The following is a 21,646-nucleotide window of genomic DNA, read 5'->3' as shown; positions in this document are numbered from 1 at the left end:
AAGAAGGCCACAAAAGAGCAGCTGAGAGGCATACACTTCACCAACCCCAATGTACTTTTATTGTTATATCAGATAACAATGATTTGGGGCTTCATATAGTATGGCACACCATAACAATTAGATTAGACTCAGTGATTACAGCATGACCATATTTGATATTCAACTATCCAACAAGAGTTGTTGTTGGATAGTTGAGAAGCTTATTGTAGAGATCAAGTAAAGAAGCAGGGTCTAAACTTGTTTATTTATTATGGCTAGCATATAAAGCTTTTCTATCAGCATAAAATTGATCCAGGTAAATCATCAGTCCAAATTCTAGGCAATAACATGTGGTCCAACACCATATACAGATGCTAGCTTCAAATGTACACCCTGGAAAGGAACATTCAGTTTCTGAACTTAAATAGTGCTAAATTTCACTCAGTCTACGTGTGTTTCTTTCTGAATTTTCTCCACGGTATTGTCTTTAGTTTAGGAATTGTGTCTGCCTCTTTGTCTGGGTGAAACATCTGTCAATACGTGTCTGACAGGAGGTAGCATGTGTTCGGTGTGCATGTGGGATTTCACACCTTGTCATGTTTGATGGAGCCCCTACTTTAACAGAAGTGATAGAAGGTGACTTGGAGGGGAAGGAGAGAGTAGAAAGGTTGAGTAAGGGGCAAAGATGAAGGAAAGAAAGAACAATCAGAGAGAAGAGAGAATTTTTGTCATGTTTAATTGATTCAAGATTCACTGGAGAACGTAGAGGAAAAAGAGGAAAGGCAAGAAGAGAAAAACAAAGAGCAGGAACAGAGGGGAGAAGCATCAGTGCTTTGGGAAGGAGGAGATATGCAGATGGAAGGAGGAAGAAGACAGGAAGGAGACAATTGAAGACAGGGCCTCTGACAGGTTTAAACAGTACAGCAGGGGACAAGACGGAGGAAGAAGCAGTTGTTATACTGTCACAATTCTGAAGAGTGTCACAGAAGGAGGCACAAAAGCAGATGGACAAGAAGAACTTTTAAAGACTTAACACAGTTTTACCAGGTCCATTACATGAGATTAAGGAAAAGAAAGGGAAAAAAGAAGGAAATACAAATAAAGGAGAAGAGTATGGGGATATAGATAAGAAAGAATATCATATGGAACATTTTGAAAAAGCAAAAAAGAGACAAGAAAAGAGAGGGTGAAAATAAAACAAAAATGGGTAGAGGGCAGGTAAATGAATGTAGCAAGAGGAAAAAAACAGGAAGATGCATATGAAAGTAACAACTGGAGTTTATGCTGCTTTTCTTTTCTTTTCAGAGTTTTGTTAGAGTGACAACCCATGTTAGTCACTACAGTTAGGTACTTGTTTTTGTTTAGAATTGAAGGATGTCTGGATAATGTATCTGAGGCAGACTCCTGAAGTGCTGTGTGCTGTCAATAAGGCTGAGCTAGAAGCTGGGTTAAATGCTATCGCTTATTGTCTCCCCAGCAACACTTTCTAGTTCCTCCTGGGGGATCACAATGCATTCCTATGCCAGGTGAGAAGTAATATCTTTCCAGCAGGTTATGGATCTTCATCAGGGTCTCCTTCTAGTTCAGGGAAAAATCTCCCAGAGGAGATGCCCAGCGGGGATCCTAACCACCACAACTGACTCCTTTTCACACAGAGAAGCAGTGACTCTTGTCTGAGCTCCCTCCAGATGTCTCCTAACTCTATCTCTAAGGGTTAGCCCAGGCGCTAAGTTACACCCAGCAAGAATATGTGCTTGCTGGGTGTTGTTTTCTGTAGTAATTGTATAAGCTGTACAATACTGATTTCAAAAATTTACAATTGCTCTTATAAATAATCTTAACTTCTACAGATTTAATTAGAGTAGTAATGAGAAATTGAATGATATGAGGAGCCTGCAATTTAATTAACCTAACTTACTCTTCCATTTTAAACAATCTAGCACTGAATATGAAATAAAAAAAATAGTAATCAGTGTCCTCATTCAATAAAATAAACAAAACAACACAAGCATTAATGTGAAATGATCATTAATCATTGCATATGTGAAATTTACTTAGAATTGCATATTGCTGTATTGCTTGGTGATTTTGCAGAGTTAATGACTCTGTTTTGCAATCTCTCATTAAATAGATTTGTAATGATGTTTACCTTTCTGCACAACACAGGGTTCAGTGGGTTTGTACATTATGGATATGTAATGTACATACTAATAAACAAACAGAATATGGAGAGATACATAGAAACATGTACATAAACATACTGACTGGCATGATGAAGAGTATCATGTGTCCAATTAGTTGATGCTGTTTTGACACATGTACCATCTTAATCAATGCTGGAATTAACGATATGCACTATTGTATAACTAAACACTCAAAAATACTGATGCACACAGACGGGGGCTGAAAAAGGACATAAGGAAAAGGAGTATGAGAGGGGATGACATTGCTGTCAGACAAAATCTGTCACATATATTCATGCACATAATGTATCTCTATGCATGTGTGGGCACACTACAATGCACATATGTTTACCTCTGCATTAGTATAAATTGTATCTGTCTGTGCCTGTTTTATACTGTACACATGCTTGCATGTTTTAGGACATGGGGTCATTATTACTTTCTGCAGGGCATGTGTGTTTTCAGCCTTTTTCCTCTCAGCAATATTCCTTCCTCACGCCGCACTTTTCCCCCCAATGTGAAATATTTAGCTTCATGGGTTGTGGTGAACTATCTACTGCTTGAGGTTCCTCGGGACAAAATTTGAATGATGCTGTATCTGAGGGTCATCCAGAAACTTCAAAAATTCCATGTAAATTCAATTGAGTTTACCCTCAGAAAAAAAACAACTATGTGCATAAAACATGTGATCACTCAAAACATCTTCTGTGGGAGTCCAAGATCCATTTACTTTATTTAAAGAGAGAAACCAACACTTCACATCTGCAACAATACTGTCACCCAATTTGATATCTGCCTACACATGCAAACAATAAATATCCAGCTGCACCTGCACAAACAAGCCAGAGCTGAACAGGTACTCATACCTTCTCTCCAAAAGTTGTTGAAAGGGAGATGGAGGAAACTAGTACAAGAAGAGGATAAAATAATCGACAAAAACACATTGAAAGGCATCTTTTGTCAATGTGCTACGGTTCTATTAAGTAAAAGCAGACTCGGGTTGAAAAATAAGTGAAATTTAAGGCAGCTGAATGTTGAAGCACTGACACATGAACTTAAGATGCCTTCAAAATACTGGAGCCAAGCTACAGTTGTGGTAAACTGATGAGGTTTAAGCTGAAATCTGAGGTGGGGTGATGCTATTGTTATTGGCAAAACATTGCTCTAGGGCATCTGTGCATAATCAGTCATAAAGTATCTGAGTATGCACAGACTAAATCTTGTGCGTCACGTTCTCTGCCCTGCAGTAAAGAAAATAAAGACCAGGTTCATGCAGTGATGTCTCTCTCATTTCATCCTCCTTATCACTACTGAGTTGATCACAATAAAAAACTTAGCAAACAAACCAGGTATGAGTAAAGACACTGCAGCATTCTGTGCTTCTGAATACCTGAATAACAAGAACAGCATAACAAGAAAAAATTTCATGGACTCCTATGATTGTATTTTATGTACTCTGCTTACTGTCCTAAAAAAAAAGCCTTGTTATCAATATCTCTTCTATTTCCAGTAAAGTCAAGTGACTACAGGAAATTACTGAACTACACGGTTCCCCTCTGTTCTCTTTGCATAATATGTAGCTCCTTATATCAGTGCAACAGATGTCAAACCAGTTGCTTGTTTAGACACTATATGAATTCTGTGAACCTAATTTCCTTTAAGCAAAACACAGGTAAATGAAACAGCCGCATCAAAAGACAAGAATATCAGCCTTTTATCTTTGGTTCAGAATAAAAGAACAAGAGATGAAACGGGACCTTGCTGGAAGAAAAGCTGACTATATTCTCCCAGTCATAAAACCTTGTATGTCAGAGCTGTTTTCTGGGATTCATATCTGACGGCACAATTAGCAAATTAATCAACACTGGAGAGTGAATGTGCCTCTTTTGGACTGTGCTCAGCAGCTGTCTCAGGGGTAGGACACTTAAAAGCCAATTTAAAATATGTTGGATTGTGCCAAAATGCTCTGAGAAAACCAATTCTACATTCCACAGTCTCTCTGCAGTACTTTGTACTAATTTACTGAGTTTACAATAATAATAATAGTTTACTGAAATTGCAACCTCAGTAAACACTAATTGGAAATTAAGAATACAAAACAACATAGTCCCATGTTTTCACATATTCAACTGTGTTTGTTATAAAAAGCTGCCAGTGCTACCCCTCAGCCTCCTGAACACCTATGGTATAAACTTGAAAAAATGTGGTGACTTCCTTCTTGAGTTACCACATTCATCCACAAGATTTTCTGAGAAAAGGTCCTCAGACTTCTGAGATTTTGACTTTTCTAATTCAATTCAATTCAATTCCATTTTATTTATACAGTGCCAAATAACAACAAAAGTCACCTCAACGTGCTTTATATTTTAAGATAGACCCCAAAATAATACATACAGAGAAAAATCCAACAATGATATGACCCCCTATGAGCAAGCACTTTGGTGACAGTGGGAAGGAAAAACTCCCTTTTAACAGGAAGAAACCTCTGGCAGAACCAGACTCAGACTCATCTGCTGCAACCAGAGATTTTTAATTTGAAAATCCTAGTTCATCCTTAGTTATTAGTAAGTAAGTAAGTAAGTAAAACTTTATTTATATAGCACCTTTCAAGATAAAAATCACAAAGTGCTTCACAGAAGCTAAAACCTAAAAATAAAAATCAACTAAAAGCAAGTTTAAAAAGATGGGTTTTTAGCTGTTTTTTAAAAGCGACCACTGAGTCCACAGATCTCAGGCTCAAAGGGAGAGAGTTCCACAATCTGGGGGCCACAGTTCCAAAAGCTTTGTCGCCTTTTGTTTTCAGCCTCGTGTGCTGGACAGCAAGCAAGCCCTGGTCACATGACCTCAGGGACCTGCTGGGAATGTATGGATGCAAAAGTTCACTTATATATGTTGGTGCTTGTCCATGCAGGGCCCTGAAAGTCAAGGTCAAAACCTTAAACTGGATCCTGAATTTAACGGGGAGCCAGTGCAGCTGAATCAGCAGGGGTGTGACATGGGAAAACTTGGAGGACTTGGTCAGAAGCTTTGCAGCAGCGTTCTGAACAACTTGCAGACGCTCCAAAGAGGCTTTACATAAACAAGTAAACAAAGAATTACAATAATCCAGACGAGATGAAACAAATGCATGAATGACAATTTCTAATTCGGAGCGCGATACAATGGGACTCAGCTTAGCAATGTTTCTCAAATGATAAAAACAGGAGCGAACCAAGGATTTTACATGGGCATCCAAAGTCAGAGCTGAGTCAATACTAACACCAAGGCTCCTGATAGACGGTTTTGCAAATGTAGCAAGTGGACCCAAGCTTTCCATAACACTAGGTACAAAATTTTTAGGAGCACAAACAAGAACTTCAGTCTTCTCCTCATTTAGTTAAAGAAAGTTTCCAGCCATCCAACATCTAATGGAGTCTATGCACTTGTGCAAAATCTGTAGCTAGAACAACTATAAGCTGCTTAGCCACAACCTTTTCTAAAATCTTAGAAATGAACAGTAATTTTGAAATCGGTCTGTAGCTACTGAGAAGAGAAGCATCAAGCTTAGGTTTTTTTTAACAGTGGGTGAATAACAGCATTCTTACAATAAACAGGGACCTGACCAGAAACCAGTGAGGTATTAATAATTGTGAGCACACAGGGACCAATAGACTGAAAGACATTTTTAAACAAAGATCCAGGTAAAATATCAAGAGAGCAGGAGGATGCTTTCATTGAATTAACCAACTTGACCAGCTCAGTTATCATGTTCACAAGAGTTTCAGAAAATCAGAATCTGACCTTGGTCAAGGTCATCATTATTCAAGCTTGCCTGAGACTCAACACTCTGTTAAATGGTAAATGGACTGGTTCTTATATAGCACTTTTCTAGTCTATCTGAGCAGTCAATGCACTTTTATTTGCCTTTACTTGCCTCATTCAAAGATATTTGGCATCCAGACTGGAGGGAATCGGACCACCAACCCTCTGAATAGCAGATGCCCTGCTCTACCACCTAAGCTACAGCCATCAGTCGTTCAGGCTGAATAAAAGTCTAAACCCAGACTTTATTTCAGACATTTATTTCTGTGCCTAACACAAACACTGAATTTGAAACTCCTCCTCTAGCGTCCTCCTAAAATAAATCGGAGAATCGTGATTAGCTGATGGCAGCTGTGCCAGCCAATTTCCCCTGGTACTGCCCCTGAACCCGCTACTGCATCCCTCTCGTGCAGTTGAGCCACACACCACATCCCACCACCATACTAACAGTTTTGGGAAATCTTAGGATTTTGCCTGCCTGCCTGTCCAGTGGAGTCATGCCTTTTATATATGAGGGGTAAAACTCCCAGGAGCTCAGCTATGAAATTACAGACCACTCAAAAGGTGGTGACTGCTGAGGTGCATGGAGCATAATAGTCGTAATAGTCACAAATGCCCTGGCAACTCAATAACTCAATAACCAGCAAAACCAACCTCTGCCATTAACATCAGCGCAAAGAATGTGTGCCGGGAGCTTCGCGGCATGGGTTTCCAGGGCAGAACAACCCTGTAGAGGTAATGTGTAAGTGGTCCTATGTCTTTGAACAATGCAATGCTGTTTTGACCAAATACAGAACATTTTTAAATGTTCAAATTCTTGAAAGAGTAGTTGTCAAACAGCTAACAGTACAGAAACAGCTTTAGTGAAGGTTACAAATGATCTTCTTATGGCTTCTGACAGTGGACTCATCTCTGTGCTTGTCCTGCTAGACCTCAGTGCAGCATTCGATACTGTTGGCCATAATGTTCTATTAGAACGATTAGCACACACTGTAGGTATAACAGGTACTAGGCTGCAGTGGTTTGTATCATATCTATCTAATCAACTCCAATTTGTTCACATAAATGGAGAGTTAATTATGGAGTTCCACAGGGTTCAGTGCTAGGACCAATTCTATTTACATTATACATGCTTCCCTTAGGCAGTATCAACAGAAGGCATAGCAAACATTTTCACCGCTATGCAGATGACACACAACTTTATCTGTCCATTAAGCCAGATAACACACAACAATTAGTTAAACTGCAGGAATGTTTTAAAGACATAAAAACCTGGATGGCATCTAATTTTCTGCTTCTTAATTCAGATAAAACTGAGGTTATTGTACTGGCCAAGAAAATCTTAGAAATATGGTATCTAACCAGATCTAGCCTTACTCTGGATGGCATTAGCTTGGCCTCCAGTAACACTGTGAGGAAGCTTGGAGTCATTTTTGACCAGGATATGTCCTTCAACGCACATATTAAACAAATATGTAGGACTGCTTTCTTCCATTTGCGCAATATCTCTAAAATTAGAAATATCCAGTCTCCGAGTGATGCTGAAAAACTAGTTCATGCATTTATTACATCTAGGTTGGACTCTTGTAATTCATGTTTCCATAAAAGAGGGGCCTGAAAACTAAAGGCTCTGATGGACAAAGAACAAACATCAGCATCTGTGTAGAACTGATAAAAGTCAATTATCACTGCTGATGAAAGCTGTGTCTCACCACTCTTCAGCGGAAATGCCTGCAGTTTCCATGCCTGAAGAAATGATTTCAGAAGTGCAAGCATTTGAATGCTTGTTTCTTTTGACATTCACAGGGTTGTGCACCATGCTCTTAATTTGTCCCTGAGGGTCAGACTGTCAATCCAAATGTAGCAGGAGGAAGAAGAAGCCTAGAAGTGGAATATAGCTGCAAAAACATAGCGAGTAAATCAGGTCCACTTTTGGTTTTTCATAGATTTTATGTAACCCTGCAACATAAGAATTCTAATTTTAAAGACGTATTTCTAGAGATTTTTTTTTTCTGTCTAATCTCATCAAATACTGTTTTTTGAAGACAAAAGATATAAAAATATTTAGTATATTTGTTTATTACTAAACAGCAGTCTAAGCAGAGACACCCAGACCTCCCTCTCCCCAGCCACTGCTTCAAACTCACCAAGCTTGAGGAGGTGCTTGAACACAGAGGCATTACAATTGCAGACCAAGCGAGTCGAGGGATATAACCTCTCCCTTTGAGGTATGCCCTGAGCCTTCCTCCTATTGTGGCATGCTCAAAAAACTTCACTTAAGAGGCTTCTAGGAGTCTGTCAATCTCCCACCACTCCCCTCATTCTCCAACAAGATCCCAAGATATACTTAAATTCCTCCACTTGGGGTAGCAGCTAGGCCCTGACAAGAAACATAGCTGAGAACTATGGGCTCATACTTGGAGCTGCTAGTTTTTATTCCCACCACTTGACACTTGACTCCAAACCACTTCTCCAGTGCCAGTTGGAGGCAACCACCTGATGAAAAATCAGAACCACATCTACAAAAAGCAGAGACCAGAACAAGTGGAAACCATCTGCTACTTGGCAATTCCTAGAAATTATATCCGTAAAAATTATGACTGACATTGGTGAAAAAGGGTAACTGTGGCTGAATGGCCCTAACAAGAGGCCAGATACCTGGGCTAAGTACCCCTACTGGATCCCCTGCAGGACACAGTCCAATGCCTTCTCCATAAAACACACAAAACCTTGAAATACCTTCGGGAGGATAGAAAATTGGTCAAATGTTCTATGACAAAGACAAAAACAATAATGTTGATAATGCAAGCATACAGTGATATGTGTACGTGGCTATATGCATACAGAACATGCACAGATAAACAACAGGATGGACAAACACACGAAAAAGGGGTTAATGCCATTAAGAGATGTGCAGGGCTCATTTAGTACAGACAACCAGCACATCAGATCATAAAACACACAGACAGTGTGTGTTTGCGTGTTCCTGTGTATCCCGGAGGTGTGGTTGATCTCCTGACTGTGATAATGTGATATCCAGCCCTTGTCTTTGATCCCCTCATCACTATAAACACTGCTGATGCCTGGTAAACACATGCTGCCATTAGCACACTGATATGGCTGCTCTGTGTGAGTGTGTAAAACAGAGAGAGAAAGAACTACTTTTAATGAGTGTACCCAAAAGAGCTAAAGTACATTTAAGGTCATAAAACTCATTTTAGACAACATGTAAACAGAAAACTGAGGATATATCTCAAACTCCTTAACAGTATGTGATTTATCAATCTCTGTAGTGTGTGTCAAAATAACAATATATATAAAATGGATCATTTCTCACTTAAAACCCCCCCAACAACTTTACAATAAATTACTTTGTAATAAAAAACAAGGGGGGTGAGCATCTCATATGAGATAATGGATAAACACACTGGAGATAGATTCAGCAAGTGATTAAGGGCAAACACAGAGTTGCAGACAAACACTAACATGCACATCTAAAGCCTAACTACATGGTGGAAGCATTGAAACTGAAATACTGTTTGATTCAATCATTAAATCAACATCATAGAACAACTTAGAATCAACATTTCAGTGTTATTAACAGGAAATACATATTATTATAGAAAATATATTTGGGAGCTTATAAAATTTCAATTGACTAAGCTACTAGATTACAAAACATTTTGATCACTGGTTTAACTGCACCAGATTGCTTAACAATGATGTGTGAAACATTGAAGCATTCCTCCTCCTGGAAGAGTAAAGGCTTGATATGACTCAAATAGGACTAAATTAAACTTTAGGAAACAGCTTCTGTCTGTGGAATATTTAATTTTCTAGAATGTAGAAAAGCTACAAAGTTCTTCATAAAAAGTGGCTCTGTGGAATGTCAACATGTCATGAGCAAAAGAAGAACAGCCCTGTGTCACTGTGGGTTTTTCCACCCATTAATATGTTATCAGCACAGTGAATGGCTATTATCAGTCATTATGACTCCCATAGATATGGGCCAATAGTTGCTCTTCCATCTACTAGCATGCCCATTATAATCAGAGAAGTCCTGTGTCAGTTATGTGTACTTAGGGAATTGTTAACCCCACAGTTAGCAGTCTGTTAGGTACTGCTTCTATATGTTTTTTTTAACCCAGTGATCCATAATCCAGCTGTACGAGAACATTTTGAATCAAGCAGTGACATTTTCAAACGCCAACAGAAAACATATCTCAGAAAGCTCTTGGCTGAATGACGGGGGGAACAAAGTAGATAAGAGAAAAAGGAAAGGAGAAGAAAGGAGAGGACAGGTGTAATTCCCGCTCAATTTGCTCAGGAGCAAAAAGACTAAGAATGAAAAAAATAAAGGAGGAAAAACAGAGAAGTCCAGAAGGGAGCAACACAACTGATCTGTGTATGCTCAGGCTGAATCCCAAATCAACAGACCTGCTAAATCAAGAGCAAACACAAGGGTGCTGCTCTGTGTCACTTCAGAAATATGCTATAAGTGTAACTGATGCTTTGATTTTATGTTTTATAGTGTTGCCAGCTGTAAAGTGTCAGTTCTTCCTTCTAACTGCAAAGTGCTCTTGTCTCAAATATCTTATCAGGGTTTACATAAAATAAATATGATAAAAAAGACTGAAACAAAGCTGGCTCGCTGACTCTGTAGTCTCTTTTCTTTGCTTCCATGTTTGGAGATTTGTGTAATCAGCTATGCTGGCAATGTGCACAGATGCAAAGGCTCATCCAGTTACAAAGCTGAGGAAAATCATGTTGTATTGCTTACAGTGACAAGAACAAGGCTTCTCTCGTGCACTGATAACCTGATGATAAAATCTATATTTTCCCTGGATATTGTTTGAGATTTTGTTTATATGCAAAATATATTATTTTTTAATTAATGTATGTTCTTTATATATGAGATATATTAGACCATGCCCTGCAGCGATTAGTCACCTTAATTATAAGTTATGTCAAAATTTAAACAGCTACTTTAATTATCAAACAACCGTTTCCTGTGGCGCAAATGTTTCAGATGCTAAAATTTACCGCTTTTCTTCGTCATATTTAAAAGTACATTTTAAATATTTAGGCTTTGGGTTGGTGGTTGGAAAAAGCAAATTTAGAAATCATAAAATAAATTCCAACATTTCAAGAACACTGCCAAATAAACTGAACAGAGACAGCCAAATGCTCCCTCCAGAAATCATATTTTTTACTTAGTGTTTCTGGAGCTTTTTCACCACCACCCACAACTGCTTTATATTTTTCTAGTTGGAAGTAACTCCATCATTTCCCAATACATAGCACTGTAATAGAACAGCGTAAAAATGAGCTTTAATTTTTGTCAATTATACGTTCTGAACATTTGAAAACTTGCTCAGATTGAGTATATTGCACGGAAATACTATAGTTATTCTTTGCGCAGAGATAACAGTTAACATTAACAGCCCACTCAGCAACTACAGTAACAAAGGAGAACTGCGTTATAAGAATGAATGAGGAACTTATTTCTGGTGATGGTCTGTTGAATCAGGATTCATGAAAGTGCATTCTCAGTGCTCATTAGTCGTCAAACCTGTCTGTTCCTTCCTGTTTCGTCTCCACTGGGGGGGTTCAAGCAGAATGTAGAAGGAGGATAGCTTATTGTACTCCTCCCGGTCTAAGATCCTAACGGTTATGGTCTTCCTGTATGGGACAACACACGTACACATACATAGAGGGAGGTGGTAAATGCATGCATGATAAACAAACATCATGGCGAGGTATATACACAAAAGGCACACACAGACATGCACACAGACAAAGGTGTAGTGGATGTGGTTGATGAGATGACGTACAGTCTGCCGCATGTTCGCTGTCATATTTAGGACACAACAGCAGGAGAACAATAAATCCCCTCCTGTGTGCCTCCATGTGTTAAGAACATGCGGCCTCTGCAGTGCGACGGACACTCTGGGGTCAAGGCTTCACTATTCACAGGATCACGAGGCTCACCCTCTTCCTGACCTTTGGTGTCATTGCTCTCCACCAGGCGAGGCTCCCCAATCTCTATGTAGAATGTTTTGTTCTTCTCATACTCCTCGTCGTCAATTATTTTCACCTTGATGGTTTTGCTGAAGAGAAGGAGGGGGAGGAGGGAGGGGGGGGGGAGAAGGGGAAAAAAGGAGGAGAGAAGAAGAGAAGGCAGAAAAGTGAGGAAAGGACAGGCTGGAAACTGGAAAACCAAGAGGAAACAGAAAACAGCAGTACTCGACTTTCCCACAGATACACGTCCAGTTATCAGGTTACATAATATTTTCACATGGACGTATCTGAAGGCTGTTCTTTTGCTTTTAAAACTATGGAAAGTTTGCATATTTCCTCTGGATGTCATACTAATCTTTATTATTATGTTATTGGAGCAGCTCACATCCGTCTGGAATGATCAAACTGATATACTCTTTACTCTACCAGCATGATCAAAGCTCAGTTAAATCTTTCAATCCACCATGATATCAGGCATCTTCAGTATAGAGAAAAACAATCTTGAATGTTACCGGCTAAATGAACTGTGGAGAGTTTATCAACTCTGCTAGTCAGTTTGGTGAGTGAGCAGTCGTGAGACATGATGATGAATTTGTCAAATGCAATCAGTCAACTTTTGGGATGCAATGTTGACAATGCACTTTTTATTTCCACAAGTATTCCCTTTAAACCTTGATGACTGTGGGAAACTTAAGCAAACTTAACAATTCAATTTCCATGAAAATGTGTTGTATCTGATGTTAAAGGCTGGGATATCCAGCCTACATAAAATTAAGAATGCTACATGCATATGCTATAGCAAACAAGCATTTGTGGTTCTAGCTCTATTTAAAGTGTAGAAATTCAGCACATTTTTTAATTAGACATATCTAAGGCACTAGAACAGAAAGATCTCTGCAGCATTATTCATCACCTTCAATTAATGCTTTCAACAAGATGAGGTCAAGATTAGCTGTGCCTTGCAATTTAACACAAGAGAAACTGGCTAGAATTTAGTACAGTGCGAACAACAAACATGCTGACACGCCACGACTAAAATAGCACGAGCAAAATAACCATCTTTCTCTCTCAAAGTCTCAAAGTTCTGCAACTGGCTGAGATTTAACACAAAAACCAGCACTGAGAGTTTTATTCCACTGTTGGTCTCCATCTAAATTACAAACAACACATTGACCATTCTTCCGGCAAATTTTAACAGTGTTTTGTCAAAGAACAAAGACAAGGCAGGGATTTCTTTCTTTGAAAATTAGATTTCCACCAATAAAGTATACCAGCAATTCTGGAGAGAGAGTGTGTATCTGTGTATTTATTGTGGGAGTTGGCCTTGATCGCATTTGGCATGGCAGCTAATATTCCAGGTCACAGTGCTACAGAGTGGGGTGCGGTGAATGTAGCATTTGTGTGCTGTGTGACTGAGTGCCTCTGGACATATGCTTATGAGTGTGTTTATCTTGTGTTTCCAGTCTGGAACAAAACCCATATTCTAATCCAAATCCACTACAGGCAATAACAAAGACAGCTCAAAATCTGCCCTATAGCATGAGAAATGGGAACATGAACACACGAGCTTATATAAGCGTTAGATTACACAGTAATAACACAGTAATTAAGTGTAAGTTAGCGGAGGAATTTGTTACTTTGTAATAAAGACTTGTGATTGAGGTGTAAGTGAAAGTATTCATTTTGCATAATGATTATTATATGATTATATCATTATCCATCCATTTCATTCTACTTATCCAATTCAGGGTGATAGAGGAGCTGAAGCCCATCCCAGGTGTTACTGGACATGAGACAGGGTACATACTGGTCGCCATCTATTGCATGGTTGACACACAGAGACTGACAACCATTGATACTTGCACATTCACACCTAACACCAGTTTAGACTCTCCAGTTAACCTAACATGAATGCTGCTGGAGTTAGGTAGCCTGGAGTAGCCAGAGAGATCCCACACAAAACACAGGGAAACGATGCAAACTCCACATAAAAAGGACCCAAAGACTAAATTAAACAGGTTCATATTTACTTCTTAAATTTAGTTGATCAGAAATATATAGCAGGATAAAATGATAATGACCTGGTAATTACAAATGTCCCACACTTATCTAGCTTATAGTTTTTAGGATTGACATCCTTAGCATCCACAGCACACCTCTTTTGTGACTGAATACACACAGCAGCTCTGATAATAATTTAATTATACACAGGAAGGCCAGGGGTTAATCATTGTATTACATATACAAACGCAGTGAAAGTCATTTCATTAAACTATTGAGAACACCAACACACACACATGCAAATGTCAGAGGTTAACTTATTACACTAGAGGGATTAGTCCATTTATCACTGTCCTATAACTGCAGATGGAGAGCAGTCGCCACCCTCTGGGATGGAGAAGATCTCATCCACAGGCTGCCAGCTAACATTCGCACAACAGCTGGAACAGCTGCCTCAAGGTGGAACCATTGAACAAGACACTGCCACTCCCAAATGATAGAGTGGAGACAGGTTATGTTTACTTTCCCCTTGTGAATAAATTCTGTTTCTACTTCCTATGAATTTACAATTACACCATCTGGACTGCCACTATTGTCAGGTTTTCCTCAAGAGTAACCAACTTTGAGAGCCAATAACAGTTTTTGTAATTTTAATTCCTTTTGAAAGCAATTAACAATTTTGTGTGACCCATATTTTAAGCATGTTTTTTTTTCCTTTTTTTAATATTGGCAGATTTGCACAGGATTGAGAGCACAGAACTCTGAAATTAACACAAATCACAGAGGGACCCAGAACAACAGCGGTCTCATGTGAATAGGGATCTGGGCTCCATTTTCCCCTAAAAAACAAAAGCATCAGGCACAGGCCAAATGTTTTGTATTATTACCCTCATCTGTCAGTGCCTTTGTAAAACATTCTATTAGTGACAGCTCGCGTGAATTTATATATGAATATATGAATATATACTTAAGACTGAAATGAAAGGTTTTGGATTCAGGCTTTTCTTCTGCAAACTTTGAGAATGACGACTTTTCTGTTGAAACTGGCAAACAGATGACCAGCTTACTGGAAAAATAAACACACACTCACGCACACACACACACACACACACACACACACACACACACACACACACACACACACACACACACACAATGTATGTCTTTACATACTCATGACAAACAAGCATATCCAGACAGTGCATCAGCGCAGATATAATTGATTAATAATGCAGTGGATTTATCATCAGCACCTTCATCTCCTATCCAATCATCCTGGCTATACGGCACGCTGTTTGGTTGCCATGGTGACAACATGTTTGGGTAACCAACAGGGGTGGAGAAGATTGTTTCCAGACCAATAATGTGTGTGTGTGTGTGTGTGTGTGTGTGTGTGCATGCATGTGTGCGCGTGTGTGTGTCTTTGAGTTTGTCATGACAAGTGAGTGCATTTTAGACAAAGGCCAAATACTTAACATACACTCAACATTTTGTCATTCCCAGGCGGTTTAAAAAAAAACCTTCAGTTTTGTCAGTGGGGCTGGTAATAATGGACACCGGGAGCTGGAAGTTTGAAAAAGTAGAGAAGCCCTCATAAGGACACAGAGGGCAGAATGTGTAACAGCGGCTAAAGTCACGACCAGGCTACCAAGCTACTAAGTGACCCATTTAGCGTTTTGCACTCTGTTTTCCTTTGCTGTCTGGTCAAGTTTAGATACCAAATCTTACTTGGTTAGGTTTGGGAACATGGTTTGGTTTAAGGTATGCCCGTTCAAAATCGACCCTGCATTTTGAAAGATTGTAGCTAAAGGGTGCATTCAATATATATGACAAGTACCAACCTTGTGTGAATCTCTGAGACACCAGCAGGTTTTACAAAACTGTAGTATTTGACACCCTGAGGATGAGGACTGGCTCCCACACTATACTGATTTGTGTGCACATGTGTGAGAGGGACTTTGATAGCCTACACTGTTTGTAGTAACTAGTGCCTCTTTGCCTCTTCCTTTATAATATAATATAAAATAAAGCTGATGTGAACAAAGGTGTGTGATAGTCGCATATCAAATATACAGTTTATGGTTTTCATATAAACATGTGCAAACTCATTGAAGTTGTGCACTCTATAGTCTTTTAGCTTCATCTAACCAAACACTAACATTAGCCAACTGTCAAAAAGAAGACTCCACTCCCCTTTCCAAAAGTCATATTAGTCCCCACAGGTATACAGCACACACTCACTCAGACAGAGGTGGTATCACACTTGCATGGCAGCATTCACAAATGTATCACACTAGCACACTTTCACGCCCATGCATGAGCACACTAAATTTCAGCTGCAGGAATACAAAAATTCACACACACATGCAGATAAGCTCAGGCACGCACATTACTCCAGGGAATACAATGTGTGTACATCTGTGTATTTCCACAGAGACGTCCTCCATCTGACTTTGCTAAAGCGTATGATAAACTAAGGGAACATCTGAGCAGCTGTGATCTCTACTCCACTGCTTCTCCAACACTCCACCACTCCTCCTTTTTCCCCTTTATTGCTTCCACGTTTCACCTCATAGCCTTTCATACATAGGATTTCTGTCCATGCTGGTATAACATCAGAACTCATCATGAAATAGCCAAACAGATAAAACAACAAATTAAACAGACAAAGAATTGCTCAAAAACAACTGACCTGAGTCACATAAACTACAAACACATACCTTTGGCACTGGGTGACCTCAATGTACCAAAATAGAATTCTCCCCCTCACTTTTCCTTTGTGGTGATCCAAGATACTCCTGTTTGGTTTCATTTTCCACAATGATTTTGTAGGTTCTAGTCTCTGGTGCTCATTGAGTTTGGACAGTTTGACAATAGTAGAGAAGACACTTAGTTACCATTTTGGAAACAGAACAAGGGAGACATCTCTCTTTTTTTGCCTTACAAATATGAGTAATTGCTCTAAGCTTTAACTTTTCACCATCTAATTGGATCACCATAATGAGGGTACAAATTAAATATGTCTTAAAGTCTATGCAGCTCAGTGGTCTTTTGATTTTCTATCCAGTTACAGATGTGTGTTTAGCCTAAAATATATTTATATTATAGGGCACGCATGTGACACTAGGATAGCATTTTCCCTAGCCTCACACATCAACATCCCCCATACATCCACACAGGAAGTCGTAGAGCACAACAGGCATTAGCGCGGGTCACTCCCTTCTCCTCAGCAACCTGCCTTAGCGACGTATTTGGATTGGAAAGTTTGAGGAACCACCGCTTTATTTTAAGTTTGAGGGGGAAAGTTCTGCGGCTCCGTTGGTGTGTGTGTGTGTGTGTGTGTGTGTGTGTGTGTGTGTGTGTGTGTGAAATGGACAGCTGGAAAAAGGAGGGCAGAGGACAACCAAGTCCAAATAACATCACCATGATGGAACAAGCCCGCATGTTTGTCTCTGTTTGTGTCGAAAGTTGTGATTAAAACCCTAATCACTTCAAGTGCTTTTAAAGAAAATGACATAGCTGAGTGTTTACAGCCAACATGTGTTTGTTTGTGTCAGGTTTGCCTGCCTATCTTTTGCCCAAACTGTTTAAAAGTGAGTTTGGAAAAGTAGGAGTTGAGTGTGGTGTGTGCGTGTGCATGTGCTTGTGTGTAAAGAACTAGCTTTTGAGACTGTGAACTGGTTTGTTTGTGTGGAACAGATTGCTGGTGGGTGGACTTTGGTCACAGACTAAACAAAAGAGGCAAGTGTGTGTGTTTGTGTGTGTATATAAGTGTACGTGATATGTATCTGTGTGTCAGCTTGTATGAATGTGTGTGCATTTATTTTAGTTTGAGCTAATTTCACTTTTGCATTAAGAGTCATTATGTAACATACAGAGAACAAGTCTATATATTGATGTCTGCACTTGCATAAATTAGAATTTGGCAGTAATTTTATAAGGAAGAGTATTGGTGATGCCACTTTACAAAAGAAAGGAGGTCTGTGTTGGTGTGTACCGTCTGCATGCAGTGTTTTTATAAGACAAAGCTGATAATGGTGCTGGCCTCTGTGGGAAACTACAACAATAAGCTGACAGCGATCAGCCATGCCTTCTCTAATAAGACCCACTCTGCTCACTAATACGTGTAATCCAGAGTGCATAGAGGCTAATGGATACAAAAAAGGTTACACAAACACACCTGCGATAAGGTTGCAATTAGTTCCTTGTGGACTATAGGGTTTCCAGTTCATCTGACTGCCTATCTGCCCATCTGACTATATGACGTTTTTGTTTTAACGTTATTTATTACTGGCTAAGAAAAAGAGCCTCTCATTTAACGTGTTCACTGATGCTTTTGATTACACAGTTGTGCCATGTATATACTGTTAGCCTGCAGGTCACAGATGTAATTTGCACGTTTAGCCTGTTTCTCAGTGTGGTCTTCTGAAAATAAGTGGTTGTAATTCTAGATGAGAGTTGTGACATACAAAGAAAAAAAATCCTGGCTTGAGTATGACTGGCTGGTTGGTTATAGCCAATCCCTCAAATGCTTAGAGGAAGAGTTTATCAAAAAGATTATCATTCCTTTGAAAACTTTTACATCTTCCAGAGTCAGCTAGAACTGTGTAGGTGTGTGTGTGTGTGTGTGTTTGTATTTGCGTCAAACCCTCCTCCCCTTGTGTCATTTAAGCTACTTTCTATCATCACCGGGAGTTTCCCTATCTTCTCTCTATTTCTCTCCACACTCTGTTTGGCTATCTCACTCCCCCTTCATTCCAATCTGCAGTATATCTTGCTGGCCAAATAAGGAGCTGGGAAAATCCACGGGACTCCCTGATACACACACACACACACACACACACACACACACACACACACACACACACACACACACACACACACAGATTCTCAGAGGAAATGTTTTTAAAGAGCTTACATCTGATTAAAAAAAACATGTACGTACTAGTGTGTTTATATGTGTGTATATTTATTTATCTTACTGGGATGGAAATCTGTTTGCGTTTTGCAATGTTGAAACGTGCTTTCCTTTACGTAATGTAAATCCTTACAGTTATGGGTAAAGACAGCTCTAGTGTAAGAATTTCCCAGAAATGAGAGCATTTAAAGATACTGCCCACTACACTGATGGAAATGAAATGGTGTCTGAGTGTGTGCGCATGTGTGTCACCTATATCCAACTATTTCTTTACTTTTCGATAGGTGTTTTTTTTTTTTGAGACCAGAGAGAGAGAGAGAGAGAGAGAGAGAGAGAGAGAGAGAGAGAGAGAGAGCGAATAAAAAGTGAGAAAATGGGAACGATATGGAGAAACTAACTAATGTTACCTTTAACTATTCCAGTCAGAATTAAGTAAGAGATTACTTTAAGATGCTGAGTTCAGCAAAGTACTAAACACACTCACATGCACATACACATACACACAAACTGCAAATTATAAATGCAATTAGACTGATAAAATAGTTAAAGTGAAGCATAGGAGAAGGATTGACAGATGGGTAGGCCACAGAACAGTAAAATGTAAATATAGGGCATACATCATGCTCAGTATCTAGGAACAAACCATACATAATGAGATAGGATACAGAGACAGCCACACAGCATGTGTATGTGTGTATGTGCGTGTGTGTGAGTGAGTTAGATGGAAGCAGAAAAAGAGCAGGAGAGGATATGAATGCTAATCAGCTGATGCGGCCAAACAGGCTGCAGTGCTCCATCGTTACCAGGGCTTTATGAGCTTTAAGCTGCATGCTGGGATCAGCACTGATGGAGAGTGACGCAGAGTCAAGTGGACTGAAGAGCCTCTGCAGCCACAAGCCACAGTTGCGGCAGTGAAAACATCTCCCTTCAACCAACTGTGCCTTGATGTAATTGTAGACTGCCTGCAGTACAAGGAGCATTTGTTTAGCCCATAGTTAGCAAGCTCGTGCTCTGAGCCTCAAATCTATCATAGGCTTTTTAAAAATGTTGTAACATTTATTTACACCTTTCATGTTCTAACTTCAAGTCTAATTTGTAACATAATTGTATTATTATGAACAACTTATAGCAACATGCACAGTATGTCAGTTTGAGCAGATGTATATTGCTAACTGAAATGCTACGCTAGCTTGAAAAAGCAATGCAAAAATGTAAAAAAGGGGAGGTCTAAAAGGTGTAAAATGCAATGATCCAGCCAAAGGCTAAGAAACATTCTTGCATCATATTCTAGCTGCAATGCATTATATCTGTGGAGGCTTTATTAAAGAAGGTTCAAGGGAACTGATATGGTGCATCGGTGTAATCTGAAGATGATGGAATAGGTAAAATATTCAGCGATTGAAAATCTTCATATTCATTTAAAACAGCAGGAAAACACAAGTTTATCTTTTTATTGCTCTCTCCCAATCTCCCAGAGTGACACAGCCTTGCAGAGTTTCAGTACATTCAAAGTTTAGTTTTTTTTATTTTTTATATATATATATATTTTTTTTAAGTCAGATGTGAAAACCTTCACCTACACTGACACAACAGCACTTGTTGTGGGGGATCTCATTCCTTATCTATTTCCTCACACAACAAGACACAGGTGTCAAAACACTGGGATGATGATTTCACTGGGGAAAACCATGAAGTGAATGTTTTCATCAAAAGACTGAATAGAGATCGTTTCATTTTCTTTGGTGTCATGTTTCACTTCGTGGTCCCTCTGCCTCTCCCTCTGTGTTTCTTTCTTACCTACAAGATCAACATATTTGAAAGTTTGCCGTGGATATTTTTTAATTAATGATTTTTTTAAAGGAGCATTTAAACCCAGGATTTAGATTAATTTAAGCTTAGCTAATAAGATCCAACCTCACATCCAGTTTCAGTAGAACAAGACTGAAGAGGTAAAAATAACAAATTGAAGGCTCCAAAACAGGTATGGTTAAGCCCACTTTCAATTTATCCTCTTTAGAATTTTTTACAATATTTAGAAAGTTCAAGGAAAATTATGTATTTCCATGTGGTTCAGACTGATTAAACTCAATACATCTGCTAGTTCTATAGCTATCTTATTCACTTGTTTTCACTCTAACCCTGATCCCGTGGTCTCCATTACCGCTATCACAGGCATTTCCCTTTTCAAAGACAGCTTCTACCTTTACATTATAAAAAAAAAACCTCTAAGGACAGAAAGCATCACCACAACACCCTCACAGCATAAAGATATGGACTTCTAATATTGATGTACATTGCTGCCACAAGGGAATCTAATCACAATCAGATCTTTATGGAAAAAGTGAAGCTATATATAAAAAAACAAATCAGACGTCACTTCACATTTATACATTGCATATGTAATATGCAATGAAGATGTCAGGTGTTACACATTCTCTGTCTTTAAATGCTCTCCCTTTAACATATTTATCACACAGGAGAATATAGTTTGTATAGCCAGGTGCTTTATATTCTCTGTGATTACATATTAATGGCTGTCCAACATGGTTTAAGGATGTTAGTGATAAAAGGGTAAAGCTAATTCCATCTGTGGTGCATAGGTAGAGGATTACACCTCCTTTTCTCGCTCTCTTGCAATTATGCCTTTCATGATTCACTCTCTCTTGAGCTTGTGTATTCAAACAGCAACATTTTACTCTTCAGTATTCATGTGACTCTTATTTCCTTCCATTTCACCACTGTG

The 21,646-nt window shown here is 39.1% G+C and overlaps 1 protein-coding gene across 3 annotated transcripts in view; it reads right to left on the bottom strand.

Annotated features, from left to right (window-relative positions):
• Positions 1 to 21,646, bottom strand: part of slc8a1b (solute carrier family 8 member 1b) — a gene marked incomplete at its 5' end in the record, with an annotated part of 415,624 nt that overhangs the window by 37,636 nt on the left and 356,342 nt on the right. For 2 of the 3 annotated variants that reach the window (XM_082556689.1, XM_082556691.1), the window contains one exon: positions 11,536 to 11,645. In XM_082556689.1, the coding sequence (XP_082412815.1) occupies positions 11,536 to 11,645 (110 nt within the window). Of the gene's footprint in view, positions 1 to 11,535; positions 11,646 to 11,966; positions 12,074 to 21,646 lie in introns of all 3 variants that reach the window. The other variant, XM_082556690.1, reaches the window with a different exon arrangement.

This window comes from Aulonocara stuartgranti, assembly GCF_965226115.1.
Source record: "Aulonocara stuartgranti genome assembly, chromosome: 13".
NCBI classification, from domain to species: domain Eukaryota; kingdom Metazoa; phylum Chordata; class Actinopteri; order Cichliformes; family Cichlidae; genus Aulonocara; species Aulonocara stuartgranti.
The sequence above is the reverse complement of the archived record's forward strand: the minus strand, read 5'-3'. Positions and strand labels throughout refer to the sequence as shown.